The sequence below is a fragment of the Acartia tonsa genome, chromosome 4 (assembly GCF_053477335.1).
Source record: "Acartia tonsa isolate MP-2025a chromosome 4, ASM5347733v1, whole genome shotgun sequence".
Lineage (NCBI taxonomy): Eukaryota > Metazoa > Arthropoda > Copepoda > Calanoida > Acartiidae > Acartia > Acartia tonsa.
The window spans coordinates 42,007,514-42,019,950 of NC_137263.1; the positions used below are offsets into that span (position 1 = coordinate 42,007,514).

General features: G+C 34.1%; 1 protein-coding gene across 1 annotated transcript; it reads right to left on the minus strand.

The window, feature by feature from the left end:
* Positions 1-670: 670 nt before the first annotated feature.
* Positions 671-2,877, minus strand: LOC145317256 (phenoloxidase-activating factor 2-like). The gene is made up of 3 exons (XM_080158254.1): positions 2,742-2,877; positions 1,634-2,378; positions 671-1,520 (listed from the first exon to the last, which is right to left on the minus strand). The coding sequence occupies exons 2-3, from the start codon at positions 2,374-2,376 to the stop codon at positions 908-910; spliced, it is 1,356 nt and encodes a 451-aa protein (XP_080014380.1). The 5' UTR covers positions 2,377-2,378; positions 2,742-2,877; the 3' UTR covers positions 671-907.
* Between the last annotated feature and the right edge of the window lie 9,560 nt (positions 2,878-12,437).

Genomic DNA, 12,437 nt, shown 5'->3' on the forward strand with positions numbered 1-12,437 from the left:
TATTCTTGGTTGGTTAAATTAGACCAACCAAATTATTATTCTGTTTTAGTCAATACTATAATAGTGGTTATATTTGTGAAGCTCAAAAAATCGTATAAATATTCTAAACATCAAACAAACGGAAAATAAACAGACTTCCTTTCCCTTACATATGAACGTACATAAAAAAATGTTTTTAAATCCTGCTAAATCTAGAATTTTTTTATTGCGATCATAAATGCAGGGTAGGTATATTAGGAGTGAGGGGGGAGGAGGAACACGCGCGTAAAACTTTTTTTCATATACATATACTTTCTAGACTTGAAAGTGTTGCTTTCTAAATTACAATAGCGCAGCTATCATCAAATTAGCTATTTGTTTAAAAATGTCAATATTACATTTTCACTTAAATTTTTTTCTATTTTTATCTTTTAGGTTACAATTATGTAAAATTAAAGTTTATATTTCAATTGATTCTTTGGAAATTTTTTGTTCTTGTTCAATCTTTTGCTTAGGTCTTTTGAATGACGTCAAAAGAGCAAAAAAAATTCTTCGGTAATTCGAATCTAAAATCTTTTGAAGTATGAAATTGTCAGTTAAAAACTATTTTCATTATGAAATAATTAATGATTTTTTTTCTGGGTAACCAAAAAGTGTACAATATGAAAAATATCAAAATAACAATTCAATATCATCTTTAGATTTTATTTCAAATAAAAGTTTGGGGTATATATAAAATAATTACTAAATAAATAAAGCTCTACAATTAACAAGATGGTATTTCCAACAGCTTGTAAATATATCTGGAACTGCCTGGCGGACAGGCAGCCAGGCAACCTGCTGGTTACCAACAGGCAAGCTGAGGAACAGAATGAATTATTAATATTCTTTTACAATATTATAATTAATCAGGTCTAGTTTAGCAAAATTAATTTTGGTTGATCCAATCTCTGAAGTAAGAAACCTTGGCATATACTCCAGGAACATCTGAGGCGCATCCGACGCCCCAGGTGACCAGACCGACAACAGTCCACCTGCCAGACTGGGCCTGGCAGACCAGGGGAGAGCCACCGTCTCCGGTGCAGGCATCCTTGCCTAACTCGCCGCCGGCGCAAATTTCGCTGTTGTGCAGATTGAACCTGTCGCCGAGACCGGGAGTTCTCTTGTTCATGGCGGTCTTCAGGGCCTGGCTACAACGGTTAAACTCAAACAGGGGCAGATCAACCTTACGCTGGATAAACTGGAATTGACCGTTCTCCTGATCCTTTCCCCATCCAGCCACCCAACATCTGGTGCCGGTGCCGTTGTTGAACCTGAAATCAAACTGGTTTTCACAGCTGGGCAGACAGGCGGTGTTCACGTTGCTTTGACTCAGGTCAATGTCTTGGTTGACAGTCAGCAGGGCGATGTTGTTGTTCAGTCTCTTGGAGCTGAACTGTGGGTGCTTGGTGATCTTGACCACAGTGTACTCTCTGTGCTCTTGCTGCTCAGGGGCGTTGAATCCAGAGGCGTCCCATTCACCAACTCGAACTTTCAACAAACTAAAAAAATAATATAAAAATAGTTACATAGTTATAACAAATGTCGTCATCTAGACTATAGTATTAAAACAAAGATTATTATAAAAAAAGTACTGTATTTAAAAAAAACTTACTCAGATTGTCCAAGTTTATCTAGTTTATGAGCTGCAGTCAACACCTTCCTGGTTCCACGTCCGGCGTTATTGCTGAAGTCCTGGGGCACAATCACACAGGTTCCAATGAAGTCATTGTTCTGGTTCAACAGGAGACAGGTCCAGGGGAACTCTCCGGGGGAAGACTGTCCGAACTCGAGGCCAGATACAGGTCTGTAGCTCCTGGTGCCGCACTGCTTGATGCCTCCAGTTGTGATCCTCTCAGCGCATCCCTGCTGCCAGATTCCTTGCGCCTGCTGGTTGGCCTGCTGGGGTGTCACACAAGTACGCTGGAATCCAGTCACATCCACATTGTCGTCGTAGCAGCAGGTACGGAAATTTGTAGGACAGCTGGTCTGAGAGACAGGACGGTTGGAAGGATTATTTACAATTCTTGTCCCGATGCCTTGCAGCAGAGTTCTGTTGATACGGGGATCAATAAAACCACCACCAACTAGGTCAGGTCCCCCAAAGCCGCCGTCACCGCCACCACCGATGTCCTGGTTGCAGGACTGTGTGGTGGGAATACAACAGCACTGTTGGTTTACTCTGCCAGAGGCTTGGTTGCTAGGATTAGATGCATCAACAAAATTTTGTGACTGTCCACTACCGCCAGTTCCCAGAGGGTTGTTGTTAAGCAGGCCCAGTCTGGAGCCAATGTTGGATTTTTCCTGGGCGGCCACGACCGCCAGCAGGGTCAGGGCAACTCCACACGAGGTCTTCATACCTGCAAGGTTGAGACAACAATGAGAAAAACAATAAGAAAAGTACATACACACAAACACAAAAACATAAACACTTATAAATAGCTAGATTTTAAATTTGATATTTGCAAAAATACATGGAATTGGACAAAAAGATATTATGCAATTTATATTTTTTCGTTTTGGTCTAATGAATCTTTATTTAATTTTTCTGAAAAGTATACTAAAAATTGTCTTATTTTTATTTTATTTTAAATTGTAATGCTATATGAATACGTTTCTTAAACAAATAAATTGTCATGTTGGTTTCTATGATAAGAGTTTCACTTTAAAGCTAATTTAAACTAGTAGGAACTGAAAAAATACGAACATTAAAAGATACTAACCAATTGAAATATATGTATATCTGCTATAAGTAGTAAGAGTGAAGAAAAAGCTTTTAGAAGACTTGATAAGAACTGAATGTAGTGATACTGGTTCAATAGTTCTATATACCAACTTCTTGGAATTACCAGCGCTCCACTCCCGAACAGGATAAGGGGGGTAAGACAACAATAATATAAAAGAGAGTGTAATCGCGCGTGCACATAAGCTAAAAAGCGGCTGCTTATGGGGGAGGGGGAGGGGTGGCTGGAGAAAGGCAGCAAGAAATCTGGAAACCCAGGGATTTTAAGGGATAATGCAATAAATTTATATACATCCTAATTAATAAAGAATATCAATCTTCTGTAAAGTTATTGGTTGAAAAAAATAGACCATGGAACCAACCAATCAAAATTTAATTAAAGTACCCAAATTTTTTGATTGAACGAATAAGATACAGTGGTTAAAAAACTTTGGGCACCAGTGTAATTTACAGTCTTGTATGCCCCACCATCCCTGGGAAAACCAGTGGGGTAACTATGGGAAGGTGGGATTACCTACCAAATAAAAAAAAAGACAAAGGCCACAACATACGAAGTAGATGCCGAGAAATTTTGGCTCTCAAACATTTATTTCAAATTTCCCCAGAAATTATACTCAAAAATCTAATTAGGAAATTTCAATATGACTGTGACGTTTTGGACTTTCTTAAATAAAACAAAAATACTAAAAGATAACCATGTACACAAATTAACAACTAATATCTATAGGTTTTCCTTTTTAATAGATTAAGACACTTTATTATGATTTGTTAAGAATTAAACAAATGTCATTGTGAAATAGAATTTGTATTTTTAAATTGTTTTATCAATCCAAAATAGTTATTTATCGCATCGTATTATAGACAGATTCTCGCCGACATTAAAATGAAAAATTATAAGATAAAAACCCAAGGGGCCGAAGGCACAGGCAAATAAAACTGGTATTAATTTTAGGATTTTTATTTTAACATTCGTGGTAAATTGTTTGTAATACGACGCAATACATGATGTTTCTGTATGGCTGAGAAACGGCTTTAAGCCAGCTGATATTAATCAGTTTCAAAGCAATACTGGAACAAAATTTCTTGCTATCAAAACCTATGTTTAAAAGATTTAAAAGTTTGTAAATTAATTTTATAACTTACTTTGCTTTTTAAATGTAGATTTTAAAAAATATTAATTGTTTAACTTGAGAGAACACAAACATGTTAATGTTAATTCGTTGATATATTATAAAGAATTAACCTTTTAGTGAATTTTTATAGTAAAATCATAAGGCCTAATTTTACTCTATACCAGAATACAATATTTATGAAGCAAAACACTCTAAAAGCTACGAATTTTACCCAAATAAAAAAAAAACCTTTTGCTTCGGTCAAAATGATCACGGCAACAGTAAAAATTAATATTTAAATCCCATCAAAAAAGTTTATTGGGGATTTTATTCAAATTTAGGCTCTGCAGTCTGATTCTACTGGTGTCATAGTATATTCTTTATATACGTTTTAAAAATAGGTTAAAAACAGTTTAAATGATGTATGATTTACCAAAAGGTTTGTCTGTCCGTTCGTCCGTCCGCAGTTCGATTTTGTTATTTTCTCGACTGCTGTTCCAGTGTTCAAGATAAACAGCTGATTATTTCTCATCTGAAGATATCTAGGATTGCAATTTTCATTTATTTTGTCCGCTGGTCTGTCAGTCATGCTACAAAAATGTAATATACAAATATTAAAACACTAGCGGCTTCGTCCCTAGCCCCTAGGGGCATTGACCCAAGAGGTGATAAAATTTTTTTTTGGCGAAATTCGTATAAGGACCAAGGAAATCTTCTTTTTTTTGGGGGGGGGGTGTCCCATCCCCCCAAGAAAATAGCCTAAAACCACCACCGGACCAGTAGGTATATTCCCTGAAGAGTATAATCCAATCGGTTTAGTGGTTACCGAGATCTTAAGGGACGGACAGACAGACGGACAGATAGACAGACAGACAGACGGACGGACAGACATCATTCTACTTTGTATTATAGATATATCAAGCATATGCAAGTTTTCGTGATTATTGATTTATGATCACTGAACATCTGCTCTACAAATAGGTTTGCCATTTCCTTGATTTTATCGTGCTTATCTACTTATGGATGTTGACATCCATGTTTCTTTTTCAAAAGTTTTATTGTTGAATTATAGCTAGTAAAACTATTTTAGTCTGGACAGGCCTAAGTCAAGTCTACTTAATGAAGAAAAGAAAAACAAGAACGTTTTTGAACAGATGTAGATGTTAATATTTAAAAATTTTCATTTCTTGTATTATTATTAGACTTAGGTGGACTGATACCCCATAACTTTTCAGGATATGCTAATATTGTCCTAAATTAATTTTCTTTGAAAAGCTAGTCGCTTCTAGGGGTTTTAGGCATATACACACTCGAGATTTTGTATCACAAACAAAATATATTCTGGCTTTGTAATTATTGATTTGTTTTTCACCAATGGTCTTTAGTGGATTAAAGATAGTTGCCCAAGGACGTCTAAGCTTTAGATTGCCTATTGCGATTAAATTGTGTGAGAAAATTTGTTGATGGGGGGTCAATTTTAAATTAAATCTAATATTAAAAACAAAATTTCATAAGGGGTGGAGTTGATTAATTAAATAGTATGTAGTATTATAAATTTAAACTTAAATAAAACCTTTTTTTTATCATTCAACCCACATAAATCATTTACAGCTTTAATTAAAGAGTAGGATTGCAACTAATGCTAATAGTAATAACAATAATGATAAAGCTGCAGTAAGTCTAGGTGTCAAAACTATGATTTTATGCACAGCCTTACTTTAGTAACCTCAAAATATTAAGTAGTAGGGTGTATGTGTACATTCTAAGCTGTCAAAGAGCTAAGTATTCTGGAGTTTTAAGGCTATAGTTGGGTAATAAATTAAGTCAAGTCAACTTTTGTGTTGTTATAATATCAACCTGAGACTATAGTCATGGTGTAATTAAAATGTATCATCTACAAATGTTTGCGCCTCTAGCATCTAGGGAAGAGTGGTCATTTAAAAAAAAAATTTAAACCATTTCAGGACCTATTCGAATACTTTTAGAGTGGAAAACTGAATTGGTTCATTGGTTAGCTAGATCTGATTATTGATTCTATTTATTTAAGAAGCTATAGAAATACATGTGTTCTTCAAATAGATGAAAATAGGACCTGTTTATTGACCAAAGCATTCTTAAATTCATGCCTTTTTAGATGGTTGAAAATGAAAATAGGACCTGTTTATGGACCAAGGCATTGTCGAATCCATGCCTATTTATATGGTTGAAAATAGAACCTGTTTACGTACCAAGGCATTGTCAAATCCATTTCTAAAATTAAATTAATTGGATTATTTTTTCAGAACACATCTCCCTAAATTAATTATCCTGTTATTTTGGTTTATTAAGTTATCAAACTAAATAAATAAGCTATTTATACTTTACAAAAACTTTTGAGACAAAAAAGTTCATTTGATTTAAACAATGAATATTATAAATAGTCTAAAACGACCAAGCTAATATTGCTTTATTTGACTTCTACAAGAGAACAAGTTTAAATGGGACACGACAACATTTGTTTTTCTCATACCCGCAACTACGGACCAGGCTCCAGAAAGTTCCTTGCCTGCAGCAACAGACACGGTATCACCAGTTAGTACCTCCTTAACACGTGCCGACCGTGTTTCCGCGAGTACGCCAATGACATTGGATTCAAGAGGATTGATTAAATATAAAATAAATTGTTTATTCAAATGAAATCACCAGGTCTTGTGGAGATCTAAAATCCTGAAACATTTTCGAGAAAAGAAAGAAAGAAAAGTATGCAAATTTTTGAGCCAAGGAAGATAACGCATTTCAGTTTCCATAGTTATTTACAGTCCAATGTCCCCTCCTTCTCTGGAAAATACTACATTTCTTTGTTATTTTCTGTTCTTATATTTGTAGAACATAAATTTTTATTTGTAATAAGGTTGTGTGATTTAATATTTTACTGAACAATATTATAGAAGATTTTGACGAATAAATCTGCCAGTAATTGTACGGGGACTTAAATATAAATAATGCATTGTGATTAGTCTAAAGAAAAAAGTAAAGTTGGGGTAAAATAGTTTTCCTTTGTCTCTGAGATTTACGAGATATACGGAAAGTAAATGTAAACGCCTAGAATTACCACGCAGTTAAAGAAAGGCAGACGGTTAAATCAAACACACCACAATGTAACACTTCTTGCAGTGTAGCTTTGCTACTCGTTAAAGAACATTTAATTTCTTGATTTTCCTGACAGAATTTTTGGTGTTAAGGGTAAATTGTTGCCTAGCAATAGAATCATAGATTACTATAGAAGAATAATCAGAGAGAAAAATTGTCCCTTAATCAAGTTAGAACCAAACAGAAAGTAAGTTATCCTCGCGACTGTAGCATATTCCACTCGCTGGCTTGTAGGTGATTGGTTAAAACCTAAGTCAAAACTGCGCCTTACAACTACTAATGTTATATCAGATGCATAACAATAATAGTTAGTTAATTAGTGAAGTCCTTCCAGTGCAAACTTAGGACTTTCAGACAAGGATCGTGCAATCAAAGTTCTTCCGGAGGACAATTAATTACAGGGTGAGGAGAGAATAATTTGAGTTACAGAAAGAGGGCGAGAGGGAGAGAATAATTTGCTTTCCAGAGGGATTGACAGTTATACATACAAAGTGGCTTATAGAGTAGTTTCGCAACTTATAATAGCTCTTCCTCATTCTATCCAAACTTTTATAAAACTTAATAATAATAATAATACTAATACCGGTTTTTGTGATAAAAAGTTATTATTATTAACTTTGTGACTTCATTATTATTCAAGAAATGCGTAGTTTTCATGATTCCGGTTTCTACCAGGGATCAGGGGATAGGTAAAACTAAATAATTACATATCTTACTTTTTAACCAGTATAACAACATCCATAAAGTGAGGCGTGACAATGCAGACAAACAGACATGACAATTATAGAGTAAAAGTGCTTTTTATTATGTATAAATATAATTGAGTTAATTCCCAACCGGTAAAACCGGTTCTGAACAATACTGAATCATAGGATTAATCCTCTTCGTGTTCATCGGGGCCTTCAGCCACTCGGGGCCAACAAATCAGAAATGAACGCAATAATTATTTATTTTAATATCTGCGACAAACTGATGCGATAAAAATATATTAAAAGTCGAAACAAAAATTAGATTTTTAGTATATCTAATTTAGAATGGTGATGTGCACGCAGTTAAAGGCATAATTATGGAGATGCTTCGCTTAAAACAACTTACCTGGTTGTCCCAGTAATCCCTAAATCATGTAAATAAGCATCATATCATTTAATTAATTAAGTGTTCAATTTTTTTGTCCAAAAGTTGTTCTTGTGTTCTTTATCCTTTGTGAAGGTAGACAAGTTTTAATAAGTATTTATTATTGCCAACAAATAGTGTGTCCAATCATTTCCGCGAATCAACCAGCGACGCAGAGAGTGAGTGGACAATGGGCTGTTCATTACACTAGTCCCCAAAGTTTTATAATAACTTTTCTTATTCATTGGCTCAACAGTTTTGGGGACTTCAGTGAATTTTGATTTATGGTGTATTAAGTTAAGTGTTCAAACCACAAATTTTAATCTACAGAAAGGATAATTTTGTGTATCATCATTAAGAATGTACATTAATTTACCGGCTATTGTCCCTTTAGATCCCTGCCAGTGATGCGAAGCCGCAAAGCTGGCTTCAGCTTTAACGAAAAAATTTACTGGGATACGTCTAAGGATTGTTTGAAAATAGGACAATTAATTATAAGAAAAGAGTAATTTTTGAATTGTTGTTGGCTAGATATTTAATTAAAATTCTTAGTAAATTAGCCTTCTTGAGCCAGTCAAAAGTTATTGCAGATGCACTAGGCGGATTGTTTGATTTATAGAGCTGCTGGCTGAAGGTAGAGATGGTCTAAGAAAGGACGACTGACTACAGCTGTATTGTCTCCTAATAATGAACAAAAAATCTTAATTTTATAACTTGGTAATAAAACTAATGATAAATTTTGAAATTTGTGAGAACTATGATAGCTACACCACTACAAATAAATACATTGTAAAGGATCAAAAATCATATTCTATCAAACATAACAAGAACTATTATTATCAATAAAAGTACAGCTTTCATTCACTATTGAACTAAAAACTTCTAATATAGGGGGTATAGAAAGTTTTTCACCTAAAACACAGTTTTTCTTTATTTTTTGAATCAATGAAATCACCTTTATCAGTGGCGTGCGAACCGAAGGGGGCATTTGGGGCAATCGCCCCCCCCTAGCGACCAAAACGCCCCCCCCCCTAGCCACCGCCCCCCCTGCCCCCCCCTAAATGTTGAAAAATGCCCCATTTTGCCCCCCCCCTGGTCAACAAAAATGCCCCTTTTTGCCCCCTACCCTACAAAAAGCAAAACTATCCCAGTTTCCAAAAAAAAGATCAAGAAATACTCCAAAAAAAAATAGACAGTTACTATTCATTTAACTTTACCAAATTTTTTCATTAGTGTAGAAATTAGGTTATAATCTTTTTTCACTGAACATAACAGACCAGGTAATAGGAAGTATTTTATTTTGAATAATATAAACTTTTTACCAAAGAAATTTTGTACATCCCCAATGATGATACACAAAATTACCCCTTATATAGATTACAATTAGTGGATGCAATGTATGGAGACACGACTTAATTATTCAACCAATCAAAATTCCATTAAAGTCCCCAAAGTTGTTGAGCCAACGAATAAGAAAATTTAATATGAAATATTGGGGACTAGTGTAATAAATAGCCCAAAAACCCCTCCCTCCCTGCATATTTGAAGAAAAAAATTTGCGCTTCGCGCACTTCCAAATGGTTTCTGCTTTTTATCTTATTGTATATTTTGTTTTTATTTCTATAAAAACATTTGTAAACAACAAACATTTAATCAAAAAGTTATTTTATATAAAAAAGAAACAGCGTTGGTATTTATCTAAGCCTTTTTCTCAACACTGTATGTCTGTCTAAATGAATAACTATATATGATGTCATATTATTTTCTGGATAAGTTTATCATTTTTTTGTGTACATACCCTTACAAAAAGACATGTTTTTTTTATGGCAATTTTCATTAAAAACCCTTAAAACTAACTACACTCTATATTCCTAACTTGATAAAATACGCCACTCTTGTTGTCTTTAATTGATTTTAGTTCAAAGGGGGAGTAAATATTTTTAGGTGCGCTTCACGCACCGCCCTTATAAATCCTTGGAAACACCACTTAATGAAAAATTAACAGAGTTTTAAAGTGCCATTTAAAGAGGGTAGGATATGTTGATATAACTTTTTAGCTTCTCTATAATTCACTATGGCTGTCAGTACGTAATGCTAAGGGGGAAATGTGATTTTTTCAACTGCAATTAAAGATAGAAGGCTAAAACTTGATGTTAACATTCCCATCATTATGGAGTATAATTAGCTATTAAAAATTCATGGATGTCGGACTGCTTTTCAGGACGTTTTTGGCTATTTTTGTATCTTTTAAATTTCGGGTATAGTCCCTTTTGTGACATTGCCTCTTAAGGTGCATTTCATCTTATTTTCACAGTAGCTTTTTCCCTATTTATAGCTCCTACGGGGCCAATTGCCTAACCCTGCGGGAAATTACCTGACCTAACTTAATCTAGAATAACCTATTAAAAGCTACTATGAAAATACGACGAAATGCCCCTTAAGAGGCGTTACCACAAAAGAGACTATACCCCAAAGTTTTCCATATTTCTAAGAGATTTTTATATCTGTAGATGAAAGGACAAGTAATTTTTTTTTATTTTTTACATAGTTCTTTATATCTTTGGTTTTTATGTTACGATAAATTTTTTTGTGGATTATAATATTCAAAAAAATAAAATTTCTTGCTGTTTCAAGCATCCAGTATGTAATTTACTTTGACTGTCATCACACAACATACAGGAAAAAGGATTTGTGACTTTTTCTACCAAAAATATATATTTATTTCAACAGATGCTCTTTAAATCTACTTGTCTGTATTCTTATTAATAATTTTTGTGCTTTGCTACTTAAAGATGTTGTCATCCTTGTAGTCATACAATAAAGAATTATTTAAAATCAGTTTTACATATTAGGTTAATTTTTGGTAAATTATTTCCAAAATGAGTGATTTTATCTCTCCCCTCCCCCAAATTTTTTTTAATGGGGTTATTCATCCTTCCTGCTGAGATTTTATAACATCTCCTTCCACCCATAAAAAATGTTTTGTGGTGGGGGGGCGGGGTGGAAAGGTTAAATTATCTTTTATCGAAGATGCTTTCTAGCTCCCTTCCCTTTGGTCATTGCAGGGTGGGGAGAGGGGGTGGGGGAGAAGATGTGGGGGGGGGAAGAGATGGGGGATATAAATGGGAAATAGGGATGAGGGAAGGGATGGGGAAGAAGGGATAAGGACTAGAAGGCCCATAATCAAATAATCCCACCCCTAAAAACGCCCTTATTTAAAATTAGTATATATAATCAAAATGCCCCCCCCCTAAAGCAAAGTGCCCCCCCGGGGCACTTTGTTTTAGGGGGGGGGGGCAAAATTTTACAAAATCTTCAAAATGCCCCCCCCTATACAAAGTGCTTTGCACGCCACTGACCTTTATTCTAAATTATTAATTAAGTTCATTAAATAAATAGGTTTAGATTTCGTATTTGCCACATAAATTTATGTTAAAATACCAAATACCTTAATTTTGAAGCTTGTGGCATTCTTTCACTAGTTAAAGCGGTGAATTTCCTTTAGGCTTCCTTTAAAGCTAATTAAAATAAATAAAAAAAATATTGTTCTTTGATAGATCTTTAACTATGCGGAACTTTTCTAAAACCATACACTACCTACCATAACCTAAAAAAGGAAAATATGCAATTATTTGAAATAATTTGGACAAAATACATAAATATTCATTATAATGACAAAATAATAATAGAAACAAAAATAGTTTTAATAATAAAATAATAATGACTTCTAACTAGCCCAACTCTTTAGACCAAAAATAATTAATCAGGAAAAAAAACTAAAAGTTCACCGACTCTCTCTCTCTCTCTCTCTGTCTCTATCCAAAAGTAAAATAACTTTTTTCAGTGTGCACAGATTTTCTGCAATTATTTTTTTCCTCGCTACTAATCAGAAAATACACAAGAATGCATAAACAACAATTTTTAAAAATTTGTCTCTTTCCCAAAATTCTTTAAGCTTTTAAAAAATATCCCGAATGACGTCATATTAGAATATGGACTATTATAATATGACGTCATTTGGGGACTTCGACCAAAAGTTTTCAAATTTATCCCCTTTTTTTATAGGCACTATAAAGAGCTTCGTTTCTCCCTCTCCCCTTTTACGTTAATGTGCCATTTTTGTTAAGGTATTAATAAAATTTTATGAAACTTCCTAAGAATTCAATGTAAGAAAACCAAGTTTATTTTAGTTTTCCCCCAGCTTCGATGCCTTTGTAATGAAATGTTCTTGTTTTGTGAGTATCGCCGCTAAGCACAAACAATAACTTGGGTGCAATGGCGTAAAAAGAGGGTCCTGTATGAAACTTTCCATTACTCTAACT

Excerpts from the sequence above, each read along its gene's own strand:
- LOC145317256 (XM_080158254.1), bottom strand. The coding sequence starts at position 2,376 with ATGAAGACCTCGTGTGGAGTTGCCCTGACCCTGCTGGCGGTCGTGGCC. Across the intron at positions 1,521-1,633 it reads GATAAACTTGGACAATCTGA|TTTGTTGAAAGTTCGAGTTG; the intron begins GTAAGTTTTTTT and ends TTATTTTTTTAG.